Here is a 21770-nt window from a genome sequence, read left to right as displayed (position 1 = left end):
GCCCCAGTATAAGAGGCACACACTTAAGCTTCAAGGGGCTATATTCAAAACACACAAAAGGAAACCCTCCTTCTCAAATGGGTCGTAAGCAAGTGGAATGTGTTGCTCTAGGAAGTTGTATAAGCCAGAATGATGAATAGAAGAAGGGCTTGGCTAAATTCATGATGAAAGTAGACAGTACTCCAAAATGATAGTAGAGGCAAAATTAGAAGGAAAGAGTTGAGTTAGGTGGTGTGCATGAACCATTAAGATGGATGTCAATGAGGTATTAACCTCACTGAGAATACTGTTGCCATGGTCACAGGATTGTAGAGAACATTGTTCTGAACTAGTAATAGCATTGCTCATAACTCCTTTCATTCTTCCACCCAAAAAGGAAAAGCCTGAGGGGGGACATGACGGATGTCTACAAAACTATTAAGGCTGTGAAGATGGTGAACACAGGATTGTTGTTCCACGAATCCCACATAGTAACTAGGAGTCACCCATTGAAGTTTGAAGGTTGCCTATTGAAGCCGGAAGCAAAACAAATGGAAAGCCTTCACACAGCTTTTGGCTATTACAGATGGAGACATCACTAGATTCAAGAAGAGTTTTCCTCTAGTAGCCATGATGGGTTATTAGAGGGAAAGACTGGGATGGGTGTGAGAAGACAACTATTACACTAGTCCATCAAGCTTCCTTTAATGCCACTTTTGATCAGAATATTGGCCCCACATTGTACAATATCTCATTTCTACTGTCTCATATGGAGAGAATATGAAATAATAAAACCTCAGTGGACATTTAGCCTAACAAAAATAAGAAAGTAGGACATTTAGCCTAACTTAAAAATAAGAAAGCAGCTTAAAATATCTTCTCAAATATAAATTATTCAGACTATGAAGAAAGCCAAAGTTAACATGCTCTATTGGTTTCTGCTAAATGATGTCATAAAGGGGATGGTCTGAGGGTGTTTCCTATTTCCAAAGGTGGCATGTTCTACCTGCCTAATAATGAAAATGATCTAATAAGAATCTATCTCCTTGCAGAGACCCCCTTCTAGACTGTGAGCCCGTTGTTGGATAGGGACCGTCTCTACATGATGCCAACTTGTACTTCCCAAGCACTTAGCACAGTGCTCTGCACACAGTAAGTGCTCAATAAATACGATTGAATGAATGAATGAATGAATATCTCCAAACCACAGTGACCCAAATGTTTCACTGATTCTGGGTTTTGTATTTTTCTTCCAGATTTAAATGAGAACTACCATTCTTCCTGTCTCGTTTAGGTGGCCTAGTGGAAAGAGCATGGGTCTGGGAATCAGAGGGCCTGGGTTCTAATCCCAGTTCCGCCAGTTGTCTGCTGTGTGACCTTGGGCAAGTCACTTAACTTCTCTGTGTCTCAGTTTCCTCGTCGGTAAAATGTGCATTAAGACTGTGAGCCCTGCATGGAACAGGGACTGTGTCTTACCCGATTATCTCGTACTACCCCAGAGTTTAGTACAGTGACTGGCACATAGTAAGCACGTAGCAAACACCACAATTATTATTATTATTATTATTATTATTATTGTTATTATTATTATTGGATGGCAGCCACCTTACCAGTCTGACAGCTCTTACTAGCCTATCTTACAAATAAAAAATGAAGCTATGACCTGAGTTTCATCAGGTATAAAAATATATATATTGTCCTCTCTGAAGGGGACACATTTTATCCTTTCTAAAAGTTCTACCTATACATTTCCTTGGAAAACACAAAGGTGACCATGCAACAGATAAAAAAAAAAGCATTAACATTCAAAGATAGAGGGACAGCACTTACAGCTCCCTTGGTTTGAGATGGACTTTCTCCCTTGTCATCATCACCATCCGGCTCTTCATTCTCTTTATTATCGGTACAAGAAGATGCTCCCTGGACTGGACAAGTACTAAGCAGATCTGGCAAACTTGTGGATGGATATTTGAGGAAGTCTATTTCAGAGCTTTCCTATTGGGAACACAATAAAATGAGATGAACACGATTAGACTCAAAACAAGCAGACTGTACATCTATAGTTTAAAACTCAAGAATATAAGCTGCAGGTGTGGAAATTTTCTGCATCACATTACGCATCAATTTATTCAGTGAGGTTTATCTATACATTACTGAGTCATATGTTAAAGTAGATGCAACAAGGGAAACTTAATTTAACTTTTTAATCAAAATTTCTCATATGGGTACAGGAGCCTTGGTAATGAGGTCATTTTCTATAATACACAAATGAAACTGAAAACTTCAGACTTACTATTCTGAAAATGCTACAATAAGTTTATCTAAGTAATATGACAGGAAATTCAGAACACTTACTTTTAGTTACCAATCCCAAATCCCAAAGTGCATTCAAAATGTTTGAGTCCTTTTTAACAGATCAATTCTGACTAATGTATTCCTAGTTAGTACTGATCTGCTCTATTTAATCTGAGAAAAAAATACACTTCTCTAACCTTGTAACTGTAAGTACGCACAGTCTCTATGCCACATTACAGATGTCGCAAAGCCTGTGCTTCTCAACTTCTACCTGAAAGCTACCTGAGGATAGGTACAATGTCATTTTTTCTGCATTCTGGGACAGATGTGTTCTTGGTGTTGCTATGGGTCGGAAATGACTTGATGGCATAAGATAATAAAGGAAGGAGGTCAGGGCAATGCAGAACGGAATGGGAAAAGAGGAAAGGAGGGCTTAGTCAGGGAAGGCCTCTTGGAGGAGATGTGCCTTCAAGAAGACTTTGAAGGGGCAAAGAGGAGTCTACAATCCCTGAGATCCTTCCGCCTTTGTTAATTCAATACAATAATAATAACAATTATGGTATTAAGGGCTTACTATGTGTCAGGCACTGTACTAAGTGCTGGGATAGGTACAAGCACATCAGATTGGACAGTCCCTGTCCCACATGAGGCTCACAGTCTTAATCCCCATCTTACAGATGAGGGAACTGAGGCCCAGAGAAGTTAAGTGACTTGGCCAAGGTCACACAGCAGACAAGCGGAAGAGCCAGGATTAGAACCCATGACCTTCCGACTCCCAGGCCCGTGCTCTAGTCACTACATCATAGTGCTTCTCAAGAAGAGTGTTATGGCAGACTGCCTTTGATCCCGTGTATACTTTCCAGATTTTAATTGCAATCAATAGGTCGTCAGACAATTTGAAATAAGCTGAAATATATATATATATTTGTGACCTTTTCTTTTTTCCATTTAACTTTCTATTTTAGAGTGAAAAATCACCCCAGACACTAATCCAAAACATTCTCCTTGAATTTTTCTATTGCCTGTATTTGAAAAAGTGTGATTATGTGCACATAGGCACATGTTTATACACATTGCTCTGCACATATAAGGCCAGATTTTGAGGGTGGAATTCAGATGGGACTAATAATTCAGCAGCTTTGCATTATACTCCTGACCTGCTCAAAAATCCACAAAAACTTCTCTCAACATAACATTATCCATGGCAGGAAATGGGATAGCACACTTCACTAAGGACACGAAGTCCAGTTCTACCCAGCTGGTAACGCTCCAACAGAGGAAAAAAGGATAAATAAATCCTCTCCTACCCCTCCTAAAATATCTTTATTAGAAGGAAGGAAACACATACAAAGCCTTAATACACATTCCCTAGCTACTGACAGAGATGAGAAGGAAGAGGACTCTGTGGCTGGAGAAGAGGTTACTTGTGATTAGTGCAAATGATACTGGCACCAGCTCTATTTTCAGTGTTTCCCAAGGCTTCAGGTAAACAAAGGAAAATATTCACTATCTGATTCAGTAAGTGCAATGCATTTAATAATAATAATAATAATAATAATAATAATAATAATGGCATTTATTAAGCGCTTACTATGTGCAAAGCACTGTTCTAAGAGCTGGGGAGTTTACAAGGTGATCAGGTTGTCCCACGGGGGGCTCACAGTCTTAATCCCCATTTTACAGATGAGGGAACTGAGGCCCAGAGAAGTGAAGTGACTTGCCCAAAGTCACACAGCTGACAAGTGGCGGAGCCGGGATTTGAACCGATGACCTCTGACTCCAAAGCCTGGGCTCTTTCCACTGAGCAACGCTGCTTCCCCTCATTCAAGTGAAAAGGCAAAATTTAAATAAGATGAGGCTTGTAACAAGCTGTGAGGCTCAGACTCAAATTTCATTGGACAATAAAATATATGGAATCCAAAACAGGAGGCTTGGTAAGACAAGCCAAGGCCACTAGCCCTGTCCTAAAAACCCACAGTTTGGTGTAATCTTTGTCTTCTACCTGCCTTTTAGCTGTCCTACTTAGTCACTAAATCATCTGGTGGATTTTCTTCTTCAACATTTTCCAGATCTACCTCACTCGGCTCAACTCAAAACAGCTACTACCACTCCACGGCTCTTATCATTTAATTAGACTATATCAGTTCTTCATCAGTCTCTCAGCCTCTGTTTTTTTCTTCCATGCCGTCTTCAACATGATCCAGATCACATATCGCAAACATCTCTCCACTCCTCATACACTTTCTATGGTTAGCTATTTCCCTCATCAGACACAAACTTTTTACCATTGACTTCAAGGTTTTCCATCAGCTTTCTCTATCTTTCATATTGGCTTTCTTCATCTACTCCTCCTCCTCATTTTGCACTCTCCATTCCTCTCAAGTTTCCTCTCCAACTGTATCTCACTCTTAACTTTCCTGCTTCCATCCATATACTCACACTCTTCTCCCTGCCCGATCCCTCCTTCTTGAAATCTGCCCATTATGTCTCTCCCTATCCTAAAAGACTTCCCAAAATGCCACTTCCTCCCGGAAGCTTTCCCCAATTAATCTCCACCACCTTAAGTCACATCAACCCGACAGTCACTCAGTGCTTGGCACATAGTACACGCTTAACAAATACCATCATTCTTCTTCTTATGTAACAATAGATTGTTACAGTAATTGTACGTACTGATCTATGTAGGCTACTAAGTTTTTCATGTATTCATTCATTCACTTTGACATATTCTTCTATTAATCAATCAATCGTATTTATTGAGCACTTACTATGTGCAGAGCACTGTACTAAGCGCTTGGGAAGTACAAATTGGCATTACATTACCAGTTGTATCCTTATTCTTCTGCAGCTACCACTAGTTGTAAATAACTGATGTCTGCCCATTGACTGGAAGCTCTCAAGGGCTGTGAAAATGTGTCTTGTTTCTACTGAACTTTTTATGGTATTTGTTAAATACTTACTATGTCTCAGGCACTATATTGAGCTCTGGGGTAGATACAAACTAATCAGGTTGACTACAGTCCAAGACCCACATCTGGCTCACAGCAATAATCCCCACTTTCCAGAAGAGGTAACTGAGGCACAAAGAAGTTAAGTGATTTGCCCAAGGTCACACAGAGCAGACAAATGGTGGAGTCGGATTAGAACCCAGGTCCCTCTGACTCCTAGGCCTGTGCTCTAGGCACTGGGCAATGCTGCTTCTCAAGTTATTTCTCTAGTTCTGAGTAGCCACCTATTTTCCTGGCCCTAAAATTAATTTGAACACTCCTGAACCCCAACCCCACTGCCCTGTGTCTAGTATGGAGCATGCTCAATACATAATCAGTTGATATCTCCATAGCATTGTAGTACTTATACTAGATATTTCCAGAATTTAGATTCTCAAAATGTAGGGATCCTTCATACTTCACAATCACTGAGAAAGAACATAGGAGAAAGTTCACAAGCTACGGTTGGTCTTCAGCACTTAAATACAATTCTCTGAACACAGTAAATGCTTAATAGATATTATTATGGCATTAATTAAGCACTTACTATGTTTCAAGCACTGTTCTAAGCACTGAAGCGATAAATTCTAATCTCTAAATACTATCACTACCACTTTTAATGTCTCAGATTTCAATGTAAAAATAAGTTTGGCATATTTAAAACCATGCCACCAAGAGAGGGGATAGAAAGTCTCTAAGTAAGAGGGACTCAGGGCTAGGATAGACTCACAGAACCCTAACTGTGCCAGTTTAGGTAGCAAAACCTGGATGATGAGGAGACTCTGGCTGGGGAACTCTCTCTACTAAGTTGAGTGGAAAGAGAGATTTTAGTTGGGTTCAGCATGAGGAAAATCCTGCTGGTGTGGAAGGAAGACAAAAGATACATATAAAGGGTTATTAGAGCACAGAAAATGTCTTTGGTACAGGTTAAATCCAACACAGAGGGCTCTTAATTAACTGGACTAAGCCCCAAACTCTACTGAAAGATTTCACTCTTGGAAATGTTCTGCAAGAGGGCCATCGCTAATCTAAATGATAGTGAAGTGTGCAACAACTCCAGCGAATTCCAAAGCTAATCCTCTCATTCAGTGATCCCAGATCACTTTATATCAAGCAGAAGCTGTTTTTAACAGAGGAGAAAATTAAAGAACAGAGCAAACATATGGCCTGTTCAAACAGATGAAATTAAGGCTGCAACAGGAGCAATTATAGAATTCAATTTGTGGCTGTAAAACTCTTATTCCATTTCTGTAAACATCCTGGATAAATTACAAAGGATGTAAATATAGCCTGCAATCTATTTTAGGCTGTCTTGTTTCTTCATAAGTCAGTACACTGGTGCAACACTCTGGTTTATGTTGGACATGTAAGAAAATGTACCCATCTGAGCCTTAGCGATTTGAAGCTGCTGAACTTATAACCACAGAGTGAGATGGACACGGGGGGAATCTCCTTCAAAGGGTAGAATCCACATGAGCCACAAATATCTGGAAGTTAGAAGGCAAAGGTGGATATGATGTTATCGACTGTATGGTCAGAACAGGTGGTAGTCTTGAACTCAAAAGCAAGAGAAAGAGATGATGGTGAAGGAATCATTCATTTATTTATTCATATTTATTGAGCACTTACTTTGTGCAGAGCACTGTATTAAGCACTTGGGAAAGTACAATATAACAACAGAACAGATATAATCCCTGGCCACTTTGAGAGTGAGTCATACTGTAGCATTAGAGGCTCTCTGTTGGCCTGGACTAAACATCTGCTGTGGATGCCAGTTAGACCAATTGTCAATGGAGTACAATCAATGGTATTTATTGAGCGCTTACTATGTGCATAGCACTGTACTAAGCACTTGGGAGAGTAAAATACAACAGAATTAGCAGACGTGTTTCCTGCCCATAACGAGCTTATGATCAAGAGGGGGAGATAGCTATTACTATAAATATATTATTTATAATATATAGTTTAAAGTTCAAGTGAACTTTAAACTTTATAACTCAAATGAAAAACTGCAGGAGCTGGCCTGTTATTGCTTCTATGGCTTCAGAAGGCAATCAAAACAGACACAATTTTAATGGCAAACACTCTTGGAACAGCGCAGAGGTTGTGGGGGAGTTGAAGTGAATAGATTGGAAGTGAGGTTTCATTTGGTTTTGCCCTCTTTAGGAACCAGAGACCAAGAAGCATGCACAAACTATTAGGAGCACCATGAGACGCAATATTGCCTAGTGGATAGAGTTCAGGCTGGGAATCAGAAGGACCTGGGTTCTAATCCCGGCTCTGCCACTTGTCTGCTGTGTGACCTTGGGCAAGTCGGCTAGTCACTTCACTTCTCTGGGCCTCAGTTACCTCATTCACAAAATGGGGAGTAAGACCGTAAACTCAATGTGGCACAGGGACCGTGTCCAACCTGATTAACTTCTGTCTGCCCCAGCGCAAAGAGGAGTGCTGGCACACAGGGTGGGTTTAACAAATACCATTAAAAAATATAATTTGCAGGGCTGCCCCTGTTGAATTTGGTGTTGAATTTATTACTATCTAATATACTTCTAGACTGTGTGCCTGTTGTTGGGCAGGGACCGTCTCTATATGTTGCCGATTTGTACTTCCCAAGCGCTGAGTACAGTGCTCTGCACACAGTAAGTGCTCAATAAATACACCTGAATGAATGAAGATGTTTGTGATGGAAGGAAGCACAGCATGAGTCAGTAAGTGAAGCTGAAATTCTGTCTCCTGAAGGAACACCCTAGTTATACCCCTAATTCCACTCAACCGTTCAAAACCATGGCCCATTTCCTAATCACATCTACAATGAAAACGGACAGATTCAGAAACAAATTACATGAGGTCATTACTGATTTTGATATACACTGATCTACAGGCCAATGACAACCAAAACAGAATGCAGAAACACTAACGTACACTATGTGAGCTATTCAAATTCATAGATGTCAGTGACTGGAATAATAATAGTAATCATGGCATTTGTTCAGTGCTTACTGTGTGACAGGCACTGTTTTAAGCACTGGGGTAGATACAAGGTAATCAGACAGTTCCTGTCCCACATGGGGCTCACAGTCTTAACCCCATTTTACAGATGAGAGCCCACGCTCTATCCACTATGCCACGTTGCTGCTTCTTTTAAGTTGCTATGGAGTGACCCAGACCCTATAGGATGATATTGAGGCTTCAGAATCTACTCCTGCAAAGTGAACCAGTAGAATGGAAATAGCAGCCACACAAACATCTTAGTCTACTATCCCTCCTTCCCTCTCTTCCACCTTTTCTCTTCACCTATCAATCGATCAATGGCATTTAATGAGCCCTTACTCTGTGCAGAGAACTGTACTAAGCCTCTTGGGATAGTACAAGAGAACAAAATGAGCTTACAGTCTAGGGCTCACAGTCACCACCTTTTTGTTTTCGAGGAGCGATAAGCTCTGTTCTTCATCACTCTAGGCCTCATCTCCACCATCAACAGTTTCTTTCTCTTGCCCACATTCTTTCTTTTCCCCAAAGCATAAACAAAAGCAAAATCATCCCAACCACCCTCCCCCTTCCAAAACACACAGAACTGCATTTGGTAAAATGCCTCTGATCCTATCTGCCTAGGTTTGTATATTCTCGCCCCAAGAATGGACTATCCTTTAAGGCAGGGGTCTGCACTGTTCCCTTCTTTCCGAAGTGGACAGTGCCCAGTACCAGGTATGTGTTTAATCAGAGTACCACTACCACCTCAGCAATGATAAAAACAATACCTACCCTGCTGGCAACCACCAGCTGCACCAGTCCAGCTGCAGAGCGAAGAATAGCCACAGCTTCCTGATGGGAAAGCCCGACCAATGACTGGCCATTGATCATCAGCAGCTCATCTCCTGAGGTCAGCCGGCCATCCCTGAGGAAACCCAAAGGCAAAAAACATCTTTTCATGTAAAGATTCTGTGCCAAAGAGCTAAGACTTTTTAGGTTCAAACAGGAGTGGCAAGGTCAGCCTAAGGGCAAGAAGTTACAACAGCCTGAAGGTGCTTCCTTGTTCCCTTTGTAATAATAATAATGGCATTTGTTAAGTGCTTACTATGTGCGAAGTACTGTTCTAAGCTCTGGGGGGGATACAAGGTGATCAGGTTGTCCCTGGTAGGGCTCACAGTCTTAATCCCCATTTTACAGTTGAGGTAACTGAGGCACAGAGAAGTTAAGTGACTTGCCCAAAGTCACACAGCTGACAAGTGGCGGAGCCGGGATTAGAACCAATGACCTCTGGCTCCCAAGCCTGGGCTCTTTCCACTGAGCCACGCTGCTTCTCTTTGTATGTCACTTTTTGGTTTGGAAGTTCAAGGATACCCTCAGGGTCCTAGTGACCTTTACCTCTTTAAACCTGAGGCAGGTACTCTTTTCGGGGCTCACATACTAGTGAGTACTAGCTCACCTGTAGTTTACTATCCAAGAAAGTCCCGGAAGCATCCATGATTCAGTCAGTCCCGCACCCTAAGAGTTATTCGCCTGTCCCGCCATCGACCCCCGGCCCACGTCATTCCCCGGGCCTGGAATGCCCTCCCTCTGCCCATCCGCCAAGCTAGCTCTCTTCCTCCCTTCAAGGCCCTACTGAGAGCTCACCTCCTCCAGGAGGCCTTCCCAGACTGAGCCCCTTCCCTCCTCTCCCCCTCGTCCCCCTGTCCATCCCCCCATCTTACCTCCTTCCCTTCCCCACAGCACCTGTATATATGTATATATGTTTGTACATATTTATTACTCTATTTATTTATTTATTTATTTTACTTGTACATATCTATTCTATTTACTTTATTTTGTTAGTATGTTTGGCTTTGTTCTCTGTCTCCCCCTTTTAGACTGTGAGCCCACTGTTGGGCAGGGACTGTCTCTATATGTTGCCAATTTGTACTTCCCAAGCGCTTAGTACAGTGCTCTGCACACAGTAAGCGCTCAATAAATACGATTGATGATGAGTTATTGCTGAAGCTCCCACTCCCCTCTGCAACAGTCATCTCTCAAAGGTTTGAGTAGTCCCACACCTTACAAGGCTATTTCTGGCTCTGAGGCATTGACTGATATTTACTTATTCAAAGAATTAAGCAGTAACAGGATTTGAACAGATCTTAAGACAAATCCTGGAATAGCCATCTTCCCTCAAGACTGTAAACTTGTTTTGGAAGGGAAAGTGCCTTTCAATTACCTTGTATTGTACTCTCCCAGGAGCTTAGTATAGTGCTCTGCACATAGTAAGTGCTCAATAAATACTGCCAAAAACTTAATCTTTACTTAACCCAGGGGAGTAATTCTCCCTAAAGCTACCAGACTTTCCTATCTGTAGCTCTTTTCGGGGGGTAACACTGACAGATCTTCCTGGGCCATTAACTCTGCAGACCATAGCCTTTCCAGAGAACTGCTCCTTCTCAAGCTGGCCCCCTGAGGACCTTTTGATGGAATTTTCATTTCCTGGTCCTTGTCCTCCTCCAGACCCTAAAATGGAGTCTGTCTCCTGTCCCGTGGAGTCTTCTGCTTTAGCTAGACCACTGCTTCCTTCACAGATCCCTTCTTCCAATTGGCTAGGATCCAGGTGATATAACCAGGTGAGTGACTGATAACGTGAAACAAAAGGGCTGTTCCTCTGAAGTGAGATGTTTCCTGTTCTAGAAACTTCTAGCCCTAGCCCCACTTATTTCTAAGTGTGGGGCCAGGCTGTGTTGACCATTACACTATCTAAAACCCTTTTTAGTAGCTGTCATTTGATCAGACTGACCTCAAATTACATGGGGACGTCTGTGCCCTCAAAGTGCATCCCCAGCCTTGGATGTCAGGGTAGCCAGGCCTGACAGCAGGTTAGTGAGGAGGCCCTGATTTGGTTATTATTCAGCCCACTGATTTTATGCACACCAAAACAACCAGCAGTGTCACTGAGTAGGAAACCAAAGTTCTTAACTGGGATTTTCCCAAGAGCCAAACTTGTACTTGTATAAAACACATCTTTTGCGTGGTCAACCCCAATTTTCCAGTCTGTTCTCAGGCATTCACATACTATTAGTTCCAGGAGTGAAAGTAAACTGGGCCAGGCTAGCAGGACTCAGTTTCAATGAAACAAAAATTTCCAGAAAGGTCTTTTGCATATAAAAAGCATTTCATACAGCACTGGTTGCTGCAGTGGGCTGCTCTTTCACCCCTCTGGTGGCAGCAGCAACCTGAACTAAGGAGGGATATTAATAATAATAATAATAATTGTGGTATTTGTTAAGTGCTTAATATGTGCCAAGCACTGTTCTAGATACAGGATAATCAGGTTACACATAGTCCCTGACCCACATGGAGCACTTAATCCCCATTTTACAGATGATGGAACTGAGGCATGGAAAAGTTAAGTGACTTGTCCAAGGTCACAGAGCAGACAAGTGGCAGACATGAGATTAGAACCCACAAATCTCACGCCATCCATTTCCCATTGGTCAAATACAACCTCAGACCTCCCTGATATATACGTTTATCCATTAGAGAACATTATTAAACCCTAAATAACAGGGAATGAGGGGGTGGAGGTGGGGAGCGCTTTCCGTCACCTGTGTACAGCCCCTCCTTCCTCCACATGAGCAACAATGATGCCGTGAGGTGAGCGCTTTGATCCTCGGCCTCCGGTAATCTGGATGCCCAGCCCGTCGGACCCTTTCACCATGTGCATCTTCCAAATTCGGCAGCCTTCTCGCTGGAAGAAACGAGAGCATTTTTGAATGTGTTTTTACATAATGACACTTTGTTGGAACAAGAGAGCCTAGAGTCAGGTCCAAAATGGAAGGCATTTGTTAATGAGATTTGTTACCATCCTGCATTATATAGACTCATGTACTGTCACCCCTTACAGCTTCTAACACTGTCCACTTCAGTTCTCTTCATACTCACATGTTGCTTTGTTTTTTGAAATCTGAAGATGAGACTAGAGACAGTGACTGTAGTCATTCTTATGGATGGATATACGTGCCTGAAAGATCAATGTGATTAACAGTCCTTCCCATTCTGAGTTCATACAGCATCTGTTTTGTTTTGTTTTTTGTGGGGTGAGTGGGATCCATGCCCTTCTTGGTGTTGACCAACTTGGTTGGTTGGGAGGAGAAGGAAGGAGGGGAGGGTTGATAAGGTGTGACTGCTAGGAATGACACAAACTCTTAACTCCATATTTGGAAGTCAAGGCACCCTAAAGTCAGAGCAAAGTCTATCCATTCCTAGTCATTTAGAGGACATGAACCCCCATTTCTATTCTATTTTCCCCTTCTCTTCTCCATCTACACCCACTCTTTGGAGAACTCATTTGCTCTCATGACTTCAACTACCATCTCTATGTGGATGATTACTAACTCTACATCTCCAGCCCCAATCTCTTTCTTTCTCAGCAGTTCCACATTTCCTTCTGCCTTCAGGGCATCTCTACATAGATATCCCAAAGACATCTCAAACAATGTGCCCAAAACAGAACTCACCCAAACCCTGCCCTCTCTCTGGCTTTCTCATCAATGAAGACAGCACCACCATCCTCCCTATATCACAAGTCCGTAACCTTGGTGTTATCCTTGACTCCTCTATCTCATTCAACCTACGTATTCAACCTGTCACCAAACCCTGCATTCTCAGTCTTTATAACATCACTAAAATCCACCCTTTCCTCTACCATAATGCTATCATGATGATCAAAGCACTTATCCTATCCTGCCTTAATTACTGAATCAGCCTCCTTGCTGATCTTCCTGCATCCTGTCTCTACCCACTTCAGTCTGTACTTCACTCTGCTGCCCAGATCATTTTTCTACAAATCAACCAGTCCACGTTTCCCCACTCCTCAAGAACTCCAGTGGTTATCCTTCCACCACGACATCAAACAGAAACTCCTTACCATACACAGGCTTTGAAGAATTCAATCGCCTTGCCCCTTCCTACTTTACCTCTCTGATTTCCTACTAAGACCCAGGCCACGTACTTCACTCTTCCAATGCCAACCTAGTAACTGTACCTTGATCTCACCTACCTCTCTGCTGAACACTTGCCCATGTCTTACCTCTTGTGTTTTTTTAATGACATTTGTTAAGCACCTACTATATGTAAAACACTGTTCTAATAAATTCCTCTGGTCTGGAACTCTCTCCCCATCATATCTGACAGGATCACTCTCTCCACCTTCAAAGCCTTATTGAAAGCACACGTTCTCTGAGAGCCTTCCCTTACTAAGCCCTCATTTCTTCTTCTCCCACTCATATCAGTGTCACCTTTGCACTTTGATTTGTACCCTTTACTCTTCCACCCTCAGTCCCACAGCCTTAATTAATTTATTTATATTAAGGTCTGTCTTCCCTTCTGGACTATAAGAGCTCCTTGTGGGCAGGGAACTTTATTAAACTGTACTCTCAGCAGGGTCTGGTGAAAAGAGCCTGGGCCAGGAGTCAGAGGGTCTGAGTTCTAATCTCTACTCTGCCATTGTCTGCTGTGTGATCTTGGGCAAGTCATTTAACCTCTCTGTGCCTGAGTTACCTCATCTGTAAAATGGGGATTAAGACCGTGAGCCCCATGTGGGACAGGGACTGTGTCCAACCTGATTAACTTATACTTACCCCAGTGCTTAGTACAGTGCCTGGTGCACAGTAAGCACTTTACAAATACCATTTTTTAAAAGAGCTTAGTACTGTTCTCTACACACAGTAGGCACTCAATACATAAGATTCATTGATTGATTGATTATTCCATAAAGAATGACCTCCTTTCAACCCTTGGGGACGAGTGTCATGCACAATGTTCCACAAGAAGTTCTGCCTCTAACTGAAGGTACTACAGCAACACTTGCAAATGTTTTTAACCTTGCTTCTTATATCCTAGGGCAATTCAAATAATAATAATGATGGTATTTGCTAAATGCTTACCATGTGCCAAGCACTGTTCTAAGTGCTAAACACTGTTCTATTCAAATCTGTGTTCCAAAGCATAATCCATATTCAGTATTGCTTCAGGTCAGAGTTATTCTGTAAGTCACTGTTCCCTCCCAGCAACTGGCAGATTTGTATCACCAAAACTTTGAGTTGTTTCCCAAGCACTTAGTACAGTGCTCTGCACACAGTAAGTGCTCAGTAAATACCACTGATTGATTATTTCTCTGTCCACTCTAATATTGGTTGCCACACTTCATCCTACACAAGCTGAACTGGGTAGCCGCTATGCATTAGAGGGAGATAATTTGTTTGTAGCAAAATCTTCAATTCCCAACCCATCCCCTGATGTAACTTCCTACCAAACCAAAAGTAGGGAACTAGAAAGGGAAGGTTTATTCTATTTCTTTTATGTTCCAGTTTGATATTCTTTAGACTCACTTACGGATATTATGAGCAGTAGCAAATGCATAAATACAGACTGCTCAGCTAATAGATTAAATAGCCATCTGCTTTCATCATCTTGAGATTCCTACGTTCCTTTCAGTGTGCTATAATGACAGAATCAAGCGGGCAACAAGCCAATGAAAGATGCCTGCAAGAGACAGAATTGGAAATATTTAGAAAATCTGAAACACACTCTGTTAGAAAATGAAATAAAACCTTACCCAATAATAAAAATGACTTTGAATGGTCACTGATGTGCAATATAAGGAATGTCTAGAAAAATTATGGCCAAACATTAGAAACCAGTTGGATCTTGGATCTTTCTGATATAATACTCTCTGTAGGGGACAATTTCTCTGAAACACATCTGTTTCTAATGTCTACTTCTGGTTCCAACCACATGACAGAGGGCTGTCTGGCCAAAAGTTACGGTGAAGAGTTCATGAACTGTACACTATCTTTTTAGTTTTTCAGGCAGGTGACAGATATTATTAAGCATCCTCAGAGTGGCTGGAACCCTGCTGGGAGATGCCTCATTGCTCAACCTCTGGAACTCAAGATGCCAACAGCCTCCTCAGTGCAGATCCAGAAAGTGGGTACCACAGGACAAACATTAACATGCGACAGGCCTGTGACAGTTAGTTACCTGGGAAGCAGCAACCTGTAGTCTGACGTTCCTGGTGGCAGAACACGTAGTGACATGGGACACAGCTTTCCACTGGTTTCTGATAAAGTTACTTCTTGGGGATTTTGCTCACAGTTTATCCACAGGGCAGGAGTTTTGAGGGAGCCCTGCATAAACCAACTTTACCTTTACAACCCAAACACAAAATTCTGGAGAAAGGCATGCCCCAAAATGCAGTTGCTGCCCAGAGATGGGAGAGTCGTGCTCCCCAGGAACTAACTCTAGAGAATCCAATGTGATTACCTGGATATTCAAGTTCTCAGGCTACTTGAACGGTGAAGCGTAAAGCCATTTGTTTAATATATTCAGTTCTCCTGGATAGAACTCCGGTTTTTTTCTATATTCCTTCTATTTCACTTCTTTTATGCCATGGTGAAAATAAGGATGGCAATCATTGTATTTTTTAAGTGTTTAACTAAGGGTCAAGCCCTGTGATAAGCACTGAAATAGATACACGATAGTAAGATCAACACATGGGATTCTCAAAAAGGAGGGAGGGAAGCTATTTTATTCCCATTTTAAAGATGATGAAACTGAGGCACAGATAAGTTAGGTAACTTGCCCAAGGGCAGGCAGGGGGCAGTCAATCAACCGATGGTATTTATTGAGCACTTATCATGTACAGAGCACTGTACTAAGCACTTGGAAGAATACAATAGAATTAGCTGACCTAATGCCAGCACTAGAGGAGCTTACAAATTAGTGCGGGAGAAAGACACTATAATAAATGACAGGTAGGGGAAAAAACAGAGTATAAGGACAGGTACCTAAAGTGCTGTGAAGATGGGGGTGCGGTGAATATCAAAGTGTTTAGCGGCTTCAGGAAAGTAGGGGAATCTGGACTAAAACCAGGGTCTCCTGATTCCCACTTCTATGCTCTTTCCACTCGACCACCCTGTACAGAGCATTTCGTTTTAGGTCCCAGGGGGGTTAAATGCCTGGCTCACCCTCTGTATCCCACATTCTTGTTCAGCATTAGAAGAATGAAATCACTGTCGATTGAAGACCACCAGGGCTTGTCTACTTCTAGGTAAAATATTCAAGTTCTCTTTGGCCCCGGGTTGAAATCATGAATTCAGATCAGTCCTTAGAGAGTAAATGAAAAACATCACTTTATTCTATTTCCCAAAAGCTCATTCCTATTGCACTTTTGGAAAAATGGGTCACTTGTATGACTTTCAAAGCCCAAGGCCAAGTCCAAATGAAACCATAAGGCAACATGGAGTGAGGAGAATTTAAGTTATGATCTCATAGAAGGTGCTTTGGCAAACACAACATCCAAACTAAAAGACCTTTAGCTTCCTTCAAGGAAGTGCCTTGACCTATTTGTCCACCTTATGCTCCCTTATTTTTTAAATTAAAAAAATAAATCAGTGGTAGTCACAAAGAGCTCTTCTCAGGGACAAAATATTCTTTTCAAGAAAACTATCTGAATTGATTGTTCACAATCCAACTTCACTGCAGTTGCCTGAGTGACAATCTACATGGTTACTCTGTGGAATGCCATTAATGCAGGCTCCAAATACAACCATCAACTGTTCCAGTACTTGCAAACACTTTTAGGAATGTGAGTTATGACAAGAAATATGCACCACTGCTTAGGGCTTTGAAAGGTGCTAAGCATCAAAAGTGAATAATCTGCCTTTCACATGAGGCTTATTTATATAGCAACAAACGGTACTAAAGAAATTCCAAAAACATAATTAACAGATCCTAAAGTCACAGAACTGTAAAGGAACTTGAGAAAGCATACATTCTACTTACTAACAACCAGCCATAGAGGCATCTAAACCATTACAGAATTAGGTATATTTAAGTGTGATTCTTTATTCCTTTATCTATGCATGTATTTTATTGCTTTTACATCACCTGCGTGGGTGTGTCTATAATGTCTCTAAAGTTTGTTGATATTAGTGTTACCTGTCTTACACTATCAGTTCCTAGAAGACAAAGACCACATTTGTTCAACTTGCTCTGAATGGCAAATTTCACAAACAGGGTAAAAAACTCACTTCCTTTAGACTGTAAACTCATTGATGGCAGGGAATGCATCTACCAACTCTACTGTACTATACTTTCCCAAGCACTTAATACAGTGCTCTGCACCATATAAGTGCTCAGTAAATACCATCAATTTATTTGTGCAATTTATCCCAGATTAAATTTGTTTTACATTTATATGCACCACATATCACACAATCAAATTACTTTAGAATGTCATGAGGCATTTCAAATCATTGCTTTATTAGAAAATTACACTTGCAGTCTTTTGTAGGTTTCTTTCTGTCTGTAGTTTATTCAGGCCAGTAACTCCTTGGATGAGGAAATCTATAGCATGTCCCCAGTGAGAAGATTTCCCCCAACAGACCCCCCTGTTTTATTATTGAAACAGAACTTCACTACATTGTTAAATTGTTTATTCTGCCTTCCTGGCATGCTCGTGCCTCCCTTCAGTTCACCACTACTGTTACTAATGATAATTGCCGCATTTGTTAAGCACTTACTAGGTGCTAGGTATGTACTAAGCACTGCGGTGGATACAAGCAAATCGTTTGGACACAGCCCCTGACCCACAGGGGGTTTATAATCTCAATCTACATTTTACAGATGAGGTAACTGAGGCCCAGAGAAGTGAAGTGACTTGCCCAAGGTCACACAGCAGACAAGTGGCGGAGCCAGGTTTAGAACCCATGACCTTCTGACTCCCAGGCAAGTGCTCAATCCACTGCTCTGCACACAGTAAGCGCTCAATAAATACGATTGAATGAATGAATTCTTGGGCATCCTCTAGCATCCACCCTCCTCACAAGTTCAGTCCACAGCAGTTGTGCCATTGTGAGCATAGTTTCGGAGATGGTACGGAAGCTGGGCTCCATGACCTACCTCACTGTTGGTTATTTAGTTTTGCCCTTTGATACTGAGTGTGATTCTTGGGTTACAGAGAAGAAGCATGGCTTAGTGGAAAGAGAACGGGCTTGGGAGTCAGAGGACGTGGGTTCTAATCCTGGCTCTGCCACTTGTCTGCTGTGTGACCTTTGGGAAGCCACTTAACTGCTCTGTGCCTCAATCACCTCATCTGTAAAATGGGAATTAAGACTGTGAGCTCCACGCAGGATAACGTGATTACCTTGTATCAACCACAGCATATAGAACAGTGCTTGGTACATAGTAGGCACTTAACAAATCACATTATTACTATTATTATTACTTCACTTCTCTGAGCCTCAGTTACCTCATCTATAAAATGGGAATTGAGATTGTGAGCCCCACATGGGAAAGGGACTGTGTCCAACCTGATTAGCTTCTATCCACCCCAGTGCTTAATACAGTGTCTGGCACATAGGTAAGTGCTTAACAAATACCATCATCATTATTACTACACTGCTCATAAAGATGGATGCTCGTAAAGATATATGTTGCCAACTTGTACTTTCCAAGCGCTTAGTACAGTGTTCTGCACACAGTAAGTGCTCAATAAATACAATTGAATGAATGAATGAATGGATGAGTCTTCTGTAGTAGGTCCAGTTCTCACAGCCATACAGGTTGGCTACCGCAGTAGCCTAACAGACCTACACTTTGGTATGGGGTTTGATGCCCCATTCAAAGCACAGGCTGTCCATCTGCCAAACACCACAGTGGCCTTTTAAATTAGCTTTCATTTATTATTACTAGGTCTATCTAGGTTGCAAAATTCAATGACAGTATTATTATTCATTCAATTGTATTTATTAAGCGCTTACTGTATGCAGAGCACTGTACTAAGCACTTGGGAAGTACAAGTTGGCAACATACAGAGACGGTCCCTACCCAACAGTGGGCTCACAGTATAGAAGGGGGAGACAGAGAACAAAACAAAACGTATTAACAAAATAAAATAAATAGAATAAATATGTACAAATCAAATAAATAGAGTAATAAATACATACAAACATATATACATATATACAGGTGCTGTGGGGAGGGGAAGGAGGTAAGGCAGGGGGATGGAGAGGGGAAGGAGGAGGAGAATATTATTATATTATAGTAATATAATTATAGTATATATTATATTATAGCAATATTATTACTATTATTAACATAACAAAATAACAATAACACATTACTAACATAATTAGAATAATAACAGCAATAACTAATGTACTTTATAAGCACTTACTATGTGCCAAACATTGTACTAAAAGCTGGGGAAGATACAAGATAATTAGGTCAGACCCTGTCTCACATGGGACTCAAAGTAAAAGCAAGAGGGAGTAGGATTTAATCCTCCTTTTACCGAGGAGGAAAGTGAGGTAAGTTAAATGGCTTGCCCAAGGTCACACAGCAGACAAGTGGTACAGCCAGATGTAGAACCCAGAACATCTTTTAGACTGTGAGCCCACTGTTGGGTAGGGACTGTCTCTATGTGTTGCCAACTTGTACTTCCCAAGCGCTTAGTACAGTGCTCTGCACACAGTAAGTGCTCAATAAATACGATTGATTGAACTGATTCCCAGCCTCACGCTCCTTCTACTAGGCCATGCTGTTTCCCTGCATCAGGCCCAATATTGTTGATGAAAATCTTTTGATTGTATATAGGGATTTAACAGTTTGAATTGCTACCATAATTTTAGTTATCTTCAGATTTATTGTCAGTCCATAGGGCTGTATCATATATGCAAAGTGATTCTTAAGCTAAAGCTGCATTACGGTTCAGAAAGTACACAACTGACTATGTATCTATGTAATGTGCATCTATCCCAGTGCTTAAAACAGTGCTGGACACACAGTAAGCATTAAACAATCATTATTATTCTTGTATCATTATTAGTAGTATGTTCTTCAGTTGTTGGTTCAGAAGGTTTCAGGTTAGAATCTTCCCAGCAATGGAAAGCAGTGAGATGCCTATGAAGTTTTCATAGCTAGCTCCTTTCCCTTTCTTCTTGAAGATGGTGATTCTGGTGGCATCTTCTGAAATTCTGGTGGCATTACTTCCAGGTCCTACATACCATATCAAAGAAATGCTCCTACAGATGTCTAAGGGATTAGATCTCCTACTCCCTCGGAGATTTCTGCAGGAATGCCTTATGATCCAGATGCTCGACCATTTTCCCCAGCACTGACTATGAAAGTTCCGGTTCCGAAGTTGGAGCTACGTTTATGCCTTCACATTTTGGACATTTTTTTCTGCTTTGTAGGACCAAACCCTTAATGGTGGAAGACAATGTCAGATAAAAAGCTATAAAACTGCTTTTTTGTTTTTTAGCAGTTTCCCATACTAAGCAAGCTTGCGCTGTACCCCTTTAAACATCTATGTTATCCCTGGGACCCAACTGAAGAAAGAATCTGCTAAATCAGATGTGTTATTTTCACATAGAAACCTGACTTTCACAGTAACAAAAATGACCCACATGGCACTTAGGTACATATTTTTATACTGTATATTATAAATTATTTATTTATATTAATTTCTATTTCCCCTTTTAGATTGTAAGCTCATTATGGACAGGGAACATGTCTGCTAATTCTGTTGTATTCTCCCAAGCACTTAGTGCGGTGCTCTGCAAATAGTAAGTGCTCAGTATATAGGACTGATTGATTGATATTGAACAAGGTGTTAATTATAAAATATTATAAGGGCCATTCATCTTAACTAGAAGCATCCTATGTTCATGGATGCTGGTATAGTATAAACAACACCTCATGTAGTTTCCATATACATTTGTGACACATAAAAATGTGAAAACACTTGATACAGGTATTCCTTTGCATAATAACATAAAATAATAATATTTGTTATGCACTTACTATGTGCAAAGCACTATTTTAAGCGTGGGGGGGGGGGATACAAGGTAATCAGTTTGTCCCACATGGGGCTCACCAGTCTTAATCCCCATTTTACAGATGAGGTAACTGAGGCACAGAGAAGTGAAGTGATTTGCCCAAAGTCACATAGCTGACTAGTGGCGGAGCCAGCATTAGAACCCATGACCTCTGACTCCCAAGCCCGGGGTCTTTCCAATGAGCTACACTGCTTCTCGTAGCTCAGTGTCTCAAAATAACAACATATAGATTGTTATTTTGCTGTACACAGTGGCAGGTTCATACAGAAAATCATTTATGGGGAAAGTGATTTAAGAAAGCACTACATACACTAATTACTAGAGTCAAAATTTCAGGGTACTACTGAATCATTTATAGCAAGAGATATCAGTGCTTTCCAACTTAGGATTTAAAGCAGTTACTAAGAGCAAGCGTCTAATTTTAATGTTTTGTATATCAACACTGTGGGTTGTCTGTGCTCCATTACTGTTGGAGAAAAATAGCCTCCAGGGCCATCCCTGCTCTCCAAAGTCAGACTGTTCTACCTTTTATCTAAGTTCAGTAGCAGAAGTCCAATTTTCTGTGTGTTCGTTGTGGAGGTGACACTGGCCCACTTTTCGTTATAGGAGTACAAACACTACCCAGGAAGTCTCTGCAGGCTGTGGA

At 41.3% G+C, this 21770-nt stretch overlaps 1 protein-coding gene across 2 annotated transcripts in view; it reads right to left on the bottom strand.

The window, feature by feature from the left end:
• Positions 1–21770, bottom strand: part of PDZD2 (PDZ domain containing 2) — a 320362-nt gene that overhangs the window by 104513 nt on the left and 194079 nt on the right. For both annotated transcript variants that reach the window (XM_038743608.1, XM_038743609.1), the window contains exons 4-6: positions 11828–11970; positions 9024–9156; positions 1810–1974 (exon numbers count right to left, since the gene is read on the bottom strand). In XM_038743608.1, coding sequence (XP_038599536.1) covers positions 1810–1974; positions 9024–9156; positions 11828–11970 — 441 coding nt within the window. The remainder of the gene's footprint in view (positions 1–1809; positions 1975–9023; positions 9157–11827; positions 11971–21770) is intronic.

The sequence above is a fragment of the Tachyglossus aculeatus genome, chromosome 3, assembly GCF_015852505.1.
Source record: "Tachyglossus aculeatus isolate mTacAcu1 chromosome 3, mTacAcu1.pri, whole genome shotgun sequence".
NCBI lineage: Eukaryota > Metazoa > Chordata > Mammalia > Monotremata > Tachyglossidae > Tachyglossus > Tachyglossus aculeatus.
The sequence above is the reverse complement of the archived record's forward strand: the minus strand, read 5'-3'. Positions and strand labels throughout refer to the sequence as shown.